General features: G+C 39.2%; 1 protein-coding gene across 3 annotated transcripts in view; it reads left to right on the plus strand.

Annotated features, from left to right (window-relative positions):
* Window positions 1-342: 342 nt before the first annotated feature.
* Window positions 343-16,987, plus strand: part of furinb (furin (paired basic amino acid cleaving enzyme) b) — a 178,246-nt gene continuing 161,601 nt past the window's right edge. The window contains exons 1-2 of one of the 3 annotated variants that reach the window (XM_055155839.1): window positions 343-810; window positions 12,499-12,744. In XM_055155839.1, coding sequence (XP_055011814.1) covers window positions 12,568-12,744 — 177 coding nt within the window. In that variant the 5' untranslated portion in view covers window positions 343-810; window positions 12,499-12,567. The remainder of the gene's footprint in view (window positions 811-12,498; window positions 12,745-16,987) is intronic. The other 2 variants (XM_020931132.2, XM_055155840.1) reach the window with 2 other exon arrangements.

Genomic DNA, 16,987 nt, shown 5'->3' on the forward strand with positions numbered 1-16,987 from the left:
AGGAAATGAAACAGAAACGTAAATTATCTTTAAATTTGGAAATTGAAGCAGAAAACCAAATTATGCTTTCATACATAAATTATGGCCCAGGGTGAGGAGTAATATCATAACATTAAATTTGCTGAACATCACAGCTTTACGACCAGAGCCCAAAACCTCTGCAGAAACTTAACAAAGGCTTAGTGATTATTTAATTAACATAAATTATTTGAGGACACTAAAAACAGAACACCGCCCTTCTGGACTCCATTGGTAGTTAAACCCAGCGCTCTCTACTACCGCTGCTTTTTAAACGTGACGTATTTCCTGGAGAAAAGGCTTGTGGCAGTTTGTTGTCACCCTCGTCCAGTCAGAAGCCGCTGTACTATGGGCACGTAAGCCCTTCATCATTTCTTTATTGTGCGCGCGTCAGATGTCTCGTTTATTGCAGAGGGCGACGCTTTCAGACGTGCAAACTCCCAGAAGCGACTAAAGAAACAAGATCTGCTCCAAAGCGACGCGTTTGAACATGAAACCGCGTGCAAACCGGGCACGCTTTTTGCGCGAAGGTAGATAGTTGTCTCCACCGACACTTTTGGGGATGATGGGCGTGCACGGATAGCAGTCGTGCGTTTTTTGGGGGATTTTCATTTGCAAAGCGCGCTGACCGGCTTGATGTAAAGTTCTCAGAGCGCTTGCAAAAAGAAAATAGTTGTTCACCCGGAGGAGCGCAGAGGAAAGAGGAGAAGAAACGATGTGGAGGCATGAAGCTCCGTCCGTGTGATCGGGACCGCTACGGTACGACACCTGCTCCTGCTTCTCCAGAAAAGTGTGGGTAGCAAGGAATATTTTAAGTCCTAAACATATCTGTGGAAGAATCTGTGCATTTGCAAGCAGCGTTTTTGCACAGTGTAGTGATTTAAGCTACTGGGGCACTTGTTTTCCTAGTTAAGTTTGGTTATCCTTTGAGTATTTGTATTGTTTTGCTTATTTCTTGCAAGGTAAGCTTTCATTTCAGTTTATTTAATGCAGTTATCTACCACACTTTTTTATTGTTTTATCAGGATGCGTGCGTAATTTCACATAATCCATAATTGCTTCCATAGTTTTTTTGTTTTTATTTTCCTCTTAACAAAGAAAAAGCATGGGTTTGTACTGCTTCTCCAAGTGTTTGAAGCACTTTCCGGGTACTGTAGTTGTCACTGTATTTTCTCTATACGCTCTACTGTTGTGGTTAGGATGTGAAACACCCACTAGGCTTTTTCAACAACAGATAAAGTCAAGGTCAGAGCAATTCAAAACATCTATTTTCAAAACGGATTACACTGCCTCACTCGCTGCACGAAAATAGTGGCTATAAATGGAAGCTTTTGTATCTCTTGACAGAGCATAGCTGCATCTGATCAGGATTGAACTTGGTATCGGGAGTTCTGCCTACAATGCATTTTATTTCTGCAAGTTTTCCTCTGTAAACTGTCACTGCTCCTGTTCCTTCTCACCTCCGCGAATGATTAGGTGCTGTCCGATCCGTTGCCTGACCAGCCAGCCCCGTTTACATTCTGTTTGAATCCAGAAGGGACTAAAATTGGACAACAGAGGGTGAAAATCCTCCGTACAAACTTGACAGGATCAAACCACAGCTGCTAATTTGCAGTATCTCAAGTCTCTCAAATGCGAAAGACATCTCCTCTCCAATATTCTCGTATCATTCAGAACAAAATTTATAACTTCTTGTACCCGAGATAAGTAATAGTTTGGTGCTTCGATTGTTGATTCTGCAAAAATCCACGCCGTTTCTCAGTTCTTTATGAAGGTTTTTCCCCGTTTTTATGTTTAAGCAGCTTTGTTTGATTGTTTTTAGAGGTTTTTGAGACACAGTTTTCACAAAATGAGACAAGATTTTGACATTATGTATAAAACGTGATCCTATTTGTAGTTTTGGTCTAATGTTTTTGTATTTAATGTTATTTTTTTTGTAACTGTAGACTATTTTTGTCCAATCTAAATGAAGACTGAATGGAGAAAAAAATCTCATCAGATCATTTTTCTTATGTGTGCACAATCGTGGCAGTTTTATGTCAGGAGATCTTGTCCCATCCTTGTATGTTTTTGATGCGAACGGACCATGCTTCGCTCTGATCGGCTGATCCGCCCGTCAATCACAGCCTCTGACATCAGGGAGACGGCTCCAGCTCCAGATCTGCTCGTCTTTATGAAGTTTTGTCAAAGCGTGTGGTTCTGGCTGGCCAAGTGAGTCTGCTCCCAGCATGTTGTAGTCTCCTCACTCGCTTTCTTTGCAATCACACACTGTAATGTAGCAGCATGATTTTCTCCATCTCCAGAGGATCCTTGACCATCACTGGTGCTTAATGAATGTAGCTGTTTTCTCCAGTGCTGTTTCTGAGGACAGCCCAGAGCACAGTGTGGGTGTCAGTTTGGCAGTCGGTAACGCTGAAATTGAGTTGGAGTGCTGCATATGGTCCGTCCAGCTCCGCGCTTATCGGCACAAGTGGAAATTATGTATTCCAGTCTGAAAGTGTTATTTGAAACGACGGAGTTTTAAAAGCAACAGGAACACGGCTGTCTTTCTCTGCTTTTATACATACATTTGTTGAATTATGGCATAACTGTTGGTACATTTACAGCAATAAAGTGTCTGGTTTGTGCAGTTTTGCCTAACAAATAAAGAAAAGTGGTTCCTTCTCAACCCAGGACTCACTTGAAAAGGTTCTGAATCTCTTTCGATTTGCTTTAAATGTTTAATGACGAATTGGATAGTCGTTTTTTTTAAAGGTACATTGTGTAACTTTTCTGGTGGAGGGTCCGTCAAATGCTTTTCTTTGTGGAGACGTTATTGCTTTGTCAGGAATGTTTCACTGTATGGTATTAAAAGTGTTGTAGTCAAGACTGCACTAATCGAGACCAAGACTAGTCTGAGACCACAGGGTCCCGAGTCTAGGATGAGACCAAGACCTCTGAGGGTTGAGAGTGAGACAAGACCAAAACTTTTAAAGGTTGAGACCGAGACAAGACTGAGATCATGGCACACTGAGACCAAATCAAGACCATCTTTGTCATTTCCTACATTTATTTTATTTTATTTTACAGTTATTTTGGTGCATTTATATCAATGTTTTTATAAATCTATCTCCATTTGATCTGGTTAATGTTCATTTAAGCTGAATTTTTAAATTCTGCGCTCCTTTTTTGGACCCTGGCCCATAGTTTGAGAACACCGTATTTAATCTCACTTCCATTGGCACTTTACAGAAAACAACTTTAAAGTGAATGAAGTGGGTTTTATCAAGTTCAAAGATTTACGATTAGATTATCTTACTGGTTTTGTAGTGATATTTAGCAGCCTCTGGACATTTACCGGCCGTAATGAAATATGATCGCACTCATCGCATGTCAGACCACGAGACCAAGACCAAATGCGAGGCCATATGCGAGGCCAAATGCGAGGCCAAATGCGAGGCCAAATGCGAGGCCAAATGCGAGGCCAAATGCGAGCCCAAGACGAGCCCAAGACGAGCCCAAGACGAGCCCAAGACGAGCCCAAGACGAGCCCAAGACGAGCCCAAGACGAGCCCAAGACGAGCCCAAGACGAGCCCAAGACGAGCCCAAGACGAGCCCAAGACGATAAAAAAGCAGTCTCGGTGCCAAGATCAGTCTTGAATACTAAGACACTAGGTATTAAACCTTTCTATCGTCATGGACATTAAAGCAGACCTAGTTACAGGTCAGATCTGTGAAGAGGCAACCCCACTCGCAGTCAGAATGTATGTTTTTGTAGGTATTTTTGAGCTATAAATCCACCTGTAATTGAATAAATATAAGGTAGAGCTGTTTAGTGCCATACTGTGGAACATTCCAGAAAGAACAATGGCATATTCATAGAAACAAGCAGATGACAGACACCCACCCAAAACGTTACATAGTGCACTTTTTAGGAGACATTGCTATTGATGAAATGTTGTCAGAGGTGCTTCTTTGTAAATTGGTTCTTTAATCTCTTCTGTACCTGCCCAAGGACTGCAGATGGAAAGTAGTTTGAACATCTTTTCTCTTGGAGATCAATGTATTCTGTGCTCTGTCCTTGTTTTAAATAAATACATAAAATAAATAAACATGGTAGAATAAAGATTAATCAAGATACACTACATCACTTTTCTGATGGAGAGCATGTCACTTGCTTGTCTCCATAATCTTATTGCGTTGCCTGGAACGATTGACAGCATTGTATTAGACTTATGCATGTATTTTTGCATTCAATCAATTATTTCTTTTTACACTTCACAACGTTTAATTTCTACTGTGAAACTTTCCAGGCAAAGCAACATCAAGCAAGTAGTGCAGCTTCTGCCAGAGAAATGCCATAGGTTATTATTCAATTAAAGTATAAAAACATGATTAAACATAATAAAGTGAGGGCTGAAATAGACCTGTCACCATAGTTACTATATGGACTTCAATATTGGATGGATGAAACATTAATATTTATCATGGGAACTTTTCCTTTGTATTTGTGGTGAAGTTTTTTTTTGTTTTTTTTCTGTTACATTTGAGCTGTAGAGGGTTGAGTAAATAACTTCTATGATACATTAAGTGTTTTATTTATTTATTGCGGCTCATGTTCATTATCAATCCAGGACATATAGAATTGTTTTTTGGAGGGAAATCTTGCTCTAGTTTGTGTCAGTAGGAAAATGGCATTTGGCGTTTGTGTCTTTTCAGCAATATATCAAAATAGTGACAGGCGTAAGTTGAAATTTAAAGGTGCACTGTGTAACTTTACTGGTGGAGGGAAACGCTATTGGCTCGTCTCTATGGAGATGTTATTGCTTTGCCAGGAAAATTCTATTATATTCAGTGTTTCTTTCTAACATTTATTCTTTTTTCTGACATTCTTACTGTAAACGGAGGTTGCCATTCCATTGATCTAACCTGTAACTTGACCTAGTGGTGTCATCTGCTTGTCTCCATGGAGAAATTATTATGTTAATGCCTACAGTGGGACATTTTGAGCTCATCTTTAAAGGTGCATGTGTTAATTTTGCTGGTGGAAGGTTCGTAAAATGCTTTTCTTCATTGAGATGTTATTGCTTTGTCTGGAAAGTTTCACAATGTGGCATTAAACCTTTCTATCTTCAAGGAGTCCAAACCAGGCCAAGTTACAGGTCAGATCTGTGGAAAGGCAAGCCCGCTCACAATTAAGGCACCTGTTTTTCTGTGCATTTTTGAGCTATAAAACCACCTGTATTTGAATAAATTTAAGGTAGAACTGTTTAATGTCATACTGTGGAATAGGGGTGTGCAAAAATATTGAATTATCGATATATCGTATAGTTTAATGTGATGATACAGTATTGATATTGTGGGCTGCTGTATTGATATATCGCCAAGAGTATTTTTTGGTATATTTTACTAAATTATTTTGTTACAGCGGGACAGTTTTGATGCTTGTTTAGTGGAAGGAAACTCTTTTATGCAGCTCATTTGACAGTTTTGATGATTAAAATTGGAGTTTTTCATATTAATTTTGCACAAGAAGACTTTTAGCATCACAGCCATGATTTAGCTTTTATTTTTGTTCAACCGTACTGAATCGATTTGAAATATAGTGTATCGAATCGAAAGCTGACTGTATGTATCGTATCAGCAGCTTCTTAATGAAACCCAGCCCTACTGTGAAACATTCCAGGCAATGTCATATCCACAGAAACAAATAGGTGAACCCCCAACATAAGAGTTACTTAGTGCATCTTTAAAGTTTCATTCATATTTTTCTTCCTATGAGCTACATTCTAAGAGTAGATGCTCTTGCTGCCAGCCTCAGGGCAGTGCTGTGTGGAGATTGTGTTTCTTGTTGTTGTGTTACACGCTTTGACGCTTGTTATTCCCCCGTTCCGCTTCATAACTCAGTGGCGTCTGTCCCCTCTCTGTTCTTCATGGCACTGGGACCTGTCCGTTTGGGGGGACTGCCGCATGGCGTCTAATGAGCTTGGAGGAAAGGCTCAGTGGGAGAGTGACAGCCGCCGGTCATGTGTTCAGCACCCTCTCCCTCTCTTTCACGGCTCTGCGATCACACTTCTAACTTTATCTTTGATGCCACATATTCTTGTTGTGGAATTTGCCGAATACATATTGAGCTCCCAATATTTGAAGATTTCCCAGTGGCTATGGTGGACTTAATAATTTAAAGGTCCTATATTACAAGAATTTGACTCTTGTGAGCTGCTGAGCCATGTTATAATGTTGTTACCTCTTCAAAAACATGCCTGGAGTTGTGTTTTGTTTCATACACTCATTCACATTCATTCATTTCCTAGTGAGCCAGAGTGTGTGGAGACACTTTTTTAAATATTCCATCCAGTCCTTGTATTTGCAGGCTAGTGCATGTCACTGATCCACAAAACACCCGAAGCAAATCTAATATTACACCAGATTGTCGATGTGAACGTCTGTGTTGACAGAATAATGTTTGAAATACAACAATTCATGTGATGCAAGGCTAGTTTTATGTTAAGGGACTATTTTCTCATATATCAGTCCGCCACTGCCAAGCTTTCTATCAGGAAGTACAACTCGCTGCTGCTGCTCAGACATAAATCCTTCAAATGCAAGGTTGGTTTTACTTCTAAAATTATTCTATTGGCACAGACATTTACATCAACATTCTGGCATTATAATTGTTTTGCTTCGTGTGTTTTGTGGAGTGGGTAAGACTGTTTTTAGTGGCAGGATCACTATGGCCATTGACATGCACTAGCCTAGCACCAGCGACTTCTACAAATACAAGGACTGGATGGAATATTTAAAATAGTGTCTCCACACATCTCCAACACTCTGGCTCACTAGGAAATGAGTAGCTAGGCTAGTGCCACCTAGTGCCTCTGCTCAATTTCATTTCTCTCCAGCGACTAGGTCAGGAATCAGTACACTAGACAGTTTGCAAAACCTTGGAAGTGGGAATTCGGACATCAGCGAAGAGCCATATATTCTGTGTTGACAATGATTCCCAAGATCGAGAGTTTAAAGTGGGAACAAAGAGAATGTTTGGTGAATTTTATCAAGGGGAAAGACGTTATTGCCCTTCTTCCTACAGGATTTGGAAAAAAGCTTAATATACCAGTTAGCCCCGTTAGAGGCGCATTACAAACATCACAATCAAATAGCAACGATTGGTTAAATAAAAAAAAGTACTCGCCTACCGTCGAGCCAACAAATCCTAATGTTGTGAGATCAAACAGTTTCCTCAAAGTGAAACCGGCTGATGAATCAGACTTGAAAATGAGGTCCTATATCCAAAATTCCAAACTGTCCCTTTAACAGCTCACTTTTACTTTGTAGTTTAGTAGAGATTGGCAGTTTTTCCATCTGTATTACCACGTGACATCACAAGGTGGAGTGTTTTCTGTTTGCGAGAAGAGCTCAGTGTAAACATGCAGGTGTGTTTGTGATGAGGAAACAACATTATAGCAAAGATCAGAAACTAGCATAATATGGGCACTTTAATCATCTCTTTCAATTTGTGGAGTGTAAATGTCACTTATTGCTTGTTTTTGTTGCTTCCTTTGTATTATCATAAACTTATTAAAGAGATTGCACTGATCAAAAATGGCTTCTTAAAAATCAAAGTCTAATTTTGTTATGGCCAATATACTGTATAGTCCAGTTTATTTTAGACTTCTGGGTGTCACAAGTCTCCTGTATTAATGGGAAACACTGAATAATATTCCATTTGTTGCTGGACTGCAATCAAATCAAAATAGCAATTGGAAGAGGAGCAATTAGCAAATCACAAAGACGACTGCAATTAGGTAATGGAAACTCCTCTGCAAATAACAAAATGTCCTGTCTTGTTATACCTCTACAAAGCTCAGAGCAGAGATAGAGACTCATTTCCATTTGCAGTCCCTGGGTACAGGCCGTAACAGCAGGTTAACCGTGCAGAGCTAATTTTTAAATGGCCCATGTAGCATTTAAAGGTGCACTTTTTTTTTGACATTTCAAGAGGAGGGTCCACCACCTGCTTGTCTCCAAATGTTGTTGCTTTGTCTAGAATGTTCCACAGTATAGATTAAACCTATCCATCACAAGGGAGACAAGCAGACCACAGCACTGCGCTACATTACTTTTCAGATCTATGGAGAGTCACCCTATAAAATATAATAAAACATAAATAAAACACCTGTAATGAATAAATGCAAGACTGATATGTTTAATGTCATACCATGGAACATTCCAGGCAAAGCAATAATATTTCTGGAGTAGTAGGAAGTGGACCTACCACCAGAAAATTTGCGCGTTGCACCTTTTTTAAAGCTACCATTTGTAAGTTTATTTAATTTTTGTTCACCAGTAGATGGCAGATTTGAAAACTGTCTCCCAATTCAACAGGAGAGGGTTGGCCAATCTAATTACATATAGCAGCTTTAAATTGTTATAAAAAACAAACAAACAACAACAACAGTGGAAGAAATGGTAATTACAATCGTTTCATGTTAATTGTATCAAACTGTTGAATTTTTGGATATATATCCATCCATCCATCCATTTTCTTTCGCTTATCCGGGGCCGGGTCACGGGGGCAACAGTCTAAGCAGGGACTACCAAACTTCCTTCACTCCAGACACCTCCAGCTCCTTCGGGATAACCCCAAGGCTTTCCCACACCAGGATGGAATATATATATTTAAAGGCAAATAAAATAATGCTTTGAAATGGCCAATCATGTTTGCGCTTTTGGTGCCTCTAGGTCTAAGTGGACTTGTTATTTTCATGCTAGTCAACTGGTCCAATCCGATCCACTTTATTTCAGTAGCACATTTCATAAACAAAGAGTGCTGCACAATCTGCAAAATCTACAATTTAATAAAATAAAAACCTAATCAAAACAATGGTGTAAAAACAAAGAAATAAAACCGTGAAGTAGACCCATTAGAATAAATACATAAAAAAATCAATAAAAGAAAACAATGAAAGACGACACGCTTTTAAAAGCCAGAGAATAAAAGTGGGTCTGAAGGCGAGACTTAAGGACCATAGACTATATATAAATGGACATAGCTCACTAGCTGCCGCATTCTAAATAGGAAGTGTTCATGGGGGTGCTTCTGGCTCCATTGACTCTGGCTTCAATTGACTTTACATTAAAAAAAAAAAAAAATGTCACTCCCCTGTCAGCAGGGTATCACCAGGTTTGAATACCTCAAATTTAAGACTTTTTAAAGACCTTTTTAAGACCACTTTAAATAAAAATTAAGACCAACATTGCACCCATTATGTGGGCGAAAAACACCAGATCCAATTCCAATAATGACCAACAAACTACTGCATCTAGAATCTAAGAGCCACTGTGGATTAAACTGACACTTCCCCATGATCCATCCAGCGTCTTCCTCCACTCTACTGTAGTGGAGGAAGGACTGTACTGTTTGTACCAAAGTATTGTTTGCACATACTCCAAATTAGACGTTCATTCACATTACATGATTTCATGTTTGTTGTTGTTGTTTTTTCCCTCCATTTAACATCGCACTGCAGCCTGATTGAGTTTACAAAAAAAATAAAAAAAATAGTCTAATGAAATTTAAGACTTCTGTGGAAAAAAATGAGACTTGGACAACAACATTTAAGACCTTAATTTAAGAACAGGCTACCCTGGTCTGTAACTGCTGTAGTGAGACTCGTCATTTTGGTCTTAAAATGTTCTTATTAACTCGCTCTACATGATCCTGGTGTTTTTATTTCGCCATTTGGTATGTAAATAAATCCTGATATGGACCTGGCATCGTGAACTTCATTTGACTGGTCACACTCCTTTTGTACACTTCTTTATACAGTCTGTGGTCAGGACTACAGCTGGGTATTATTAAGAAGTTACCGATGCCGATATGATACCTCAATACATAGGCCTCGATGTGATATGTTCGATACATATGTTTCGATACAGTGCACTTTCGATTCAGTATGATTCGATACGATATATTTCAAATCAATTCGATACATGTCAGTGAAAAACAAAGGCTAAGTCATGGTTGTGATACTAAAAGTCCACTAAGTTTGTGCAAAGTTAATTTGAAAAACACCCATTTTACTCAAAACAGTGAAAATGTCAACACAATTGTAGCTTTTACATTAAATAATTTAGTAAAATATACATAAAATTACTCTTGGCGATATATCGATACAGCAGCCCACGATATTCATAATGTATCATCACTTTAAACGATACGATATATCACTATATTTCAGTATTTTTTGCACACCCAGTCAGGACTCCATTGACAGATTTGTACAGATCAAAGGAGAACTCAGGACTCAAAACGTACATCTTTAATTTCTGTTATTAAAAGAAATCTCTCATCTAGCTTGCATAGAATTTCCCAGAAGTGAGACTGACGCATTTTACTCCATTTTCCTCCTGTTTGACAATCTGAACAGTACAACCTTCATTCTCTGTCGATGTGCCCCACTTAAGTACTCCTTCATCAAGCGTTTTATTTTACCCTTCATACAAAATGCATTAGGCCTTTGATACCTTTTTTAGTGAAGTCTAAATTAATAGCAAAGTCAGAGGAAGGGTTTGAATATTGTGCTTAAATATTGGCTTCCTCTGGGTATGGGCTGTTACTGCCTGTGTACCGAAGCGCTTGGAGTCTGCCTCGTTGCTACAACATGCCTAGGGTTTCATTAGCATACATTACCATATTACATCTGGGGAAGTTGTTATGTGTTTGAGATACACATTAGCATTTGTAAGATTGAGAAAAAGTTCAGCCTTGTGTTATGACCTAAAATGTGTCCTTAGCTGGCTGCTATATTTTGACTATACCCAAGAAAGGTGTGTAATTATTTTTAACCAGGATAAAATGAATGGAGTGAATTAAATGAAAGCCCTTTTCAGCCTTGGACATTTGTAAATGAATTTGTTGTTTATTAATATAGCAGTTATCTGTAACAATGTTGCTATGCTACAAAAATTTTAAACTCGATTTCAATACTAAGGAATATACTCAGTACTCAATATAATAGGGATAATATTGATACTATGCCTTTAATAAATTGGTATCAATAATAACCGACATCGATGTAAGGACTGGTATCTAATTCTCTCAAAATACAGTTAATTTATTACAAAATTTATCCTATTGTGTTATGTAACTATTATGTGTCCTGCGTAGAGCTGGGGATCATTAAGAAGTTGCCGATACAATACATACCTCTGTACATAGGCCATGATATGATACATACCTCCATACAGTGCACTTTTGATTCAATATGATATATTTAAAATCAGTTCGATATGGTTCAATAAAAAAAATAAAGGCTCTTGTGCAAAGTTAATATGAAACACGGACACTGTAGTCATCAAAACAGTGAATGTCAAATGTGTAGCATAAACGAGTTTCCTTCCACTAAACAAGCAGCAAAACTGTAGCTCTGTAACAAAATAATTTTGTAAAATATACCAAAAAATCCTCTTGATGATATATTGATACAGCAGCCCTTGATATCGATACTGTTCAGTCACAATTTATCAGTATTTTTTATATTTTTACACACCCTTAAGTCTTGTTTACACAAGAACGCTTGCAGGTAAAAATGACAAAATATTTAATTGGAAGTGCCTTTCATTTAGACCATTTTTGAGGCTTAAAAATGCAAAAGTCTGAAACCACCCTACCATAGTAGAAAAGCTGACCATGCTCTGCTGTAGCATTTCCGTCTATACTGCCCAAGACGCAAAACTGATCAGATCTGCTCACGTCGGGTTCGCATTTACATCACATACATCACCACCTAGCCACCTGGCATGCATATTCAGTCGAATTCCACACACTTTTGTGTCCCTGTATGAACGCAGATTTCCTCCCAAAAATGCTCATCTAAACACGGAATAAAACGTGAAGACATTACGCCACTGTTCAGACAGTCATCATAAAACTGTAGCCCTAGTCTTGCGTGTAACTACTGAAAAGCTTTTGTATTAATTAAAGTTCAAACATCAGGTGAGATCCTGGACCAAGATCAGTCAATAAAGAGTCCAACCAGGACATTGGTGGAACCAATATCAGCACAGTTATTCGATAGCAGTTTTGGTGCATCCCTACTCGATACCGATTCCGATACCACAATGATATTAGACTAAAATAGACACATACATCGTAGTACTTTCTTTTAAATTACCGTGTAGCCTTGTATCTGTGTAATCCCTCAATCATCCATTTATGTATGTGGTTCTGAAACGGCTCAAGATCATTCAAAAATCATTCAGAAATCATTTCTGTCCTAAAGAATGTGACTTTTTTAGTATCAATACCTGCTCAAACGAGTATCTAGTTTCAATACCAGTTTTAGTATCGATTTAGTATCTTATTTTTCATACTTTTGACATCCCTTGTCTGGAAACTACCTTTTTTTTTTTTCTTGGCTAATTCAGTCAGGGTAGTTCACAGTGACCCATTTAGAAGTCCTTTGAGTTTCTAACATACTGTGTCCCGTCCTGTCCAGGCCATCCACTGTGAGGTAGGGAGGAGGAAGAGGAAGAGGCAGACGGTCCTTGGAAGTCTTCTCCTTTTCATGGATGCCAGGGTGGTCCTGCTGCACCTATGGACGGCCTGTGGTGTCCTCCTGTCCCTGGAGCTCCTGTGTTCTGACGCTGAGGTCTACACCAACACGTGGGCTGTCCAGATCAGAGGAGGGCCGGAAGAGGCAGACCGGATTGCGAACGAGCACGGATTCACCAACCTCGGCAATGTAAGTGTCCTCTCTTTATCCTTACATGTTTACATTTTCCTTGGATTAAAAAAAGGGGTTAAAAAACAATGCTACACTGCTCGATCTCTTGGACTGAATCGCTTGTCTTGTAAAGCATCTTGCCTCGTCCCATCCCTGATATGGAAGCTTCTATTTAAAGTGCCCCATCAAAAAGAATCACTGAGGCAGCTAACATGACACCTCCAGACCAGGTCAATGTTGTTTTTAAGGATTGCAAAATTAGAAAAATCTTGTTTATTGACCTTATTCCGCCCCAACCATGTTTTCTTGTGATGGCACTTTGGGTTAAGATGTAGTTCCATTAATTTTACTGGAGAATTTGAGAGGTTGTGCAGTTAAAATATGATCTAAAGTAAGTTGATTTGTGTAAAATGTTCAATCTTCTTGTGGACCAACAACTCAACAATGCACCAATCCTCTGGGAGACCTTAAAACAGCTTTGTAGTTCATATAGAAATCATTTGCTGTCAAGAAAGGTGAATAATAAATACCGTATTTTATGGGCTATTATTCGCTCTGGATTATAAGACGCACTGTCATTAACATGGTCTATTTTCAAACTTTTTTCACAAATAAACCGCACTGGACTTTAAACGAAACACAACAGTTGGATGGGTCAGTGGGACTTTGCTTGGCATGTTCACGGTGACTCTGGGCTTTGTTCAGTTGTGGCGTGTAGGGAGGGTGCTGTCTGGGACCGCTGGATTGTTGATGTGTTCGCAGTGACTCAGTTGTTCAGTTGTGGCTCAGAGTGGCACATTGGACTCGCGTTTTCAGTTCGTTCCTTCATTTCGATCCTCATCCGCGTGGAGTGACGAGTGTGGCTGCGGGTGTTTTTCACTGCATGGTCGCTGTCTGCTCTGTGCGTGTTTGTGTGCGCTGCGGGTGGTGCGGCTTTGTAGTTTACTCAAGTCGTGCTGGGACACCTGAGTGGATTTGTGTATAGGGCGCTCTGGATTGCAGGGCGCTCGGTCGTTTTTTGATTGGGTTAGAGGCTTAAGAGCGCATCTAATAGCCCGGAAAAAAAGGATATAAGTGATTTTTCTGTATTTTTGTGGGTAATTTTATCTTTATCAATTTTCATTTTTTTTAATGATACTCAAACTTGAACTAATACATTTGAAAATCATGTTTTGGCACATTTCTGTCAAACATTTAAAAAAATATTCAAGATGACTACATTTATTTTTGTCACTACGTTATAACAAGAATTTATTTTCAAGGACCGTGATGTTTTACAGGTCATCGAAAAGGCTCTCTTGATTCATCAATAAATGTGTAAAGCACATTCAGTTTTTCTTCAATGAGTTTTGGTTTCAAATACAAGCAAAATCTGTCTGCTGTTGAGTGAACTAAAATGTAATGCTGCAATGATTTGCTTGCAGAGGTTGACAGATACATTTGTCTTATCTCATAATGTCCCAATATCTTTGCATTAATCAAAACCACAAACTCCTCCTTGAAAGTGAATGACACTGAGATGAAAGAGCTCTCTTTTTTCAGTATAAAATAATTTGGTATAACATCATAAATCAAGCATTTGTTTTGCACCAGCTATCGACAGCTAATGTGATTATGTGTTGTCCTTTGACTCTGAGTGATTTTATAGAGGCCAAAGTAGTGTCTTGTGCTCTCTTGCGTCTGGAACCCTGGTTGGAGCACACTTCAGAGATCTCTTCATGTTTTGTGGTCCCATCTCCTCTCGTCTTTCACTTGAGTTGAGAGTCTCCATTTGCATGTCTCCGGTTGTGGTTGTGGTGGAGTGGTGCACACTGCCATCTGGATTAGGAGTTCGACATGTGACTCAGAGATTTGGCTTTTACCACTTTCTTCTTTCTTCTCGATCTCAGATGGAAGGTTTAAATGAAAAGCAAAAAGAAATCACAAAAGATTTCTGTTGCTGTTCTGTTGGACATGTTTCACATGTTTCTGCCATTTACTGTTGTCAGATGTAGCTTTGAAGATGCTCTATGTAACTTTTCGGGCAGAGCATCTGACTGGCACCATGATACCAAAATATAAATCTCCATGGATACGTGTAGGTGGCACCTCTAGGCCTAGTTACCATTCAGATCTTGACCAAATCTCCCTGTCAAAACCTGATCTCGTCAGATCTTAGCCCAGTATGGATGTAGTGTGTGTGTGTGGGTAATGAGCAAATGGGTCGATGGCACAAATTGGCAACCTCGCTTCCATCAGTCAGCCCCATGGCAGCTGTGGCTACAATAATAGAGTGTGAAGTGAATGAATATTGCACCAAACTGTAAAGTGACCTTGAGCATCTAGAAAATCACTATGTAAGACTAATTATTCATATTATCTGTGGAGAGGTGACCCCGCTCTGTAAGAATTTCTGTGAAAGTATTTTCTAGCTATTAAAATACTGCACTAACTAAATGAATGCACGGTGAATAAGCTTAATGCCATTCTGTAGAACATTCTTAACAAAGTAATAACCTTGAGATTAGCAGGTGTAATTTTAACTGCTGTTAATTTCCCAATCTGCACCATTTAATAAAAACTAATCCCCCAGACTTTATTAGTCATTGATCAGTTAAACAGCACTTGAACATCCAGTTCATTCACATTGTTTTATCTGAAAAGTGTAGCATTGTTCCTCTCAACAAATGATTTTAAATGTCAGTAAATCTGCTCCCCTGCTCTACTAAATAGATGAGCTCATATAAAAGGCGTATTTTTCTCTCCCTGTGTTAATGAGCGATTAAGAAGCAGAGCCACAGTTAGTGCAGAAAGAGAGTTGGCAAAATACCTGATGCCATATGGCTCCCTGCCACACTGATGCATATGGCACTGAGTGACACAGGAAAGTCTCATTCATACAGAGACACCTGAACAAGCCTCTGTGTTTGAACATGGAAATGCAATCGCTACAAATGTGTGTCAACTTGATCCTATATGATGCAAAATTGACTCTTGTGAGCTTTAAGACATGTTATAATGCTGTTACCTCATCAAAAACATACCTAGAGTTGTGTTTTGATTCATAAACACGTGTTTGAGTAACTCTCTATTAGGTTGTCTCCACATCTCCAGCTCATAATGGTCTTTTGCACCTTCTGATGTCATGTAGTGGTAGTTTTTAAGTTAGTATCTACCTTTTTACCTTTTGTTCAGTAAAGTTTGGCAACTTCAGGGCTGGTATTATTCAAATGATTCCAGTGAACGTGTATGGAGTTTTAAAACACAGTGGAGCACGTCCTCCGCATCACAAGTCGGAATGTTTTCTTTTTGAGAGAAGAACTCATCCTTAAATATTCAGGGTTTGTGTCTTAAACCCAATTCCCGGTGTGTTTTTGATGAGTACACAGCATTATAACATACTGTCGATCACAAAATAGCGCAACATGGGCCCTTTTAAATAAATACTGTATGCATGGTTCACTTTAAACATGTGAAAATCACCAAGTTTTCAAAGGGCAAGGTGATTATGAAGGAGAGATTCTAGTGCGATAAGAATGGAGATAATTGGGAACTTCTCACTGGAGATATGAGCCAAATTTGGACACATGGTGGCAGGATTGTGATGAGGCCGTGTGGGAGTGTGGAGAAAAGGCAGAAGAAGGCTAATGCAGTGTGGTATTACCAGCTGAAAATGGTGATTGCTGTAATTTTAGTATTATGCCTGCCTTCAATTAGTTTGTTGGGGTGCTGGATGTTCAGTCATTGTTTTCACTGCAGTATAAAAATAAGATGTGAATTTTTATGAATTTTGCCGTCAGTCTTGGCGTATAGCTGTTATGGGAATATGGCTTGCGTTCTTGTCATTTTAGCTGGGATCTAATTAGACTATAATGTGTTTTTACCCATAATGTGATTACAGGAGCATCATAATTCTGCTAATCATTTGTGCACGCCGCTGGTCTCAAAAGATTCACTGTGTGTTTATATGTGTGTGTGTTTGTTTTTTGGCTTTTGTGTGTGGGGGTGTGTATGTGTGGGGGTGTGTCTTTTGGCTTTTGTGTGTCTGTGTGTGTGTGTGTGTTTGGGCTTTAGTGCTATAAAGTGGGAGTTATGTTATCATGACTTCATCCTCGGCCTTGATGCTGCTGTGGAGGTGCTGTGAGGTGTGGGTGATATGAGGTCAGATTCGTGCTGCTCTGGCTGTTCCTGGTCTTTGGTTGGATATCGTAGGTTTTGCTCTGTCTGTTTGCAGCCTCGGGGACATTGTGTAAACTTAGACCTTCGCACTCACACACAACCC

The sequence above is a fragment of the Boleophthalmus pectinirostris genome, unplaced genomic scaffold (genome assembly GCF_026225935.1).
Source record: "Boleophthalmus pectinirostris isolate CB_2022bp ecotype Guang Dong unplaced genomic scaffold, ASM2622593v1 HiC_scaffold_2, whole genome shotgun sequence".
Taxonomy (NCBI): domain Eukaryota; kingdom Metazoa; phylum Chordata; class Actinopteri; order Gobiiformes; family Gobiidae; genus Boleophthalmus; species Boleophthalmus pectinirostris.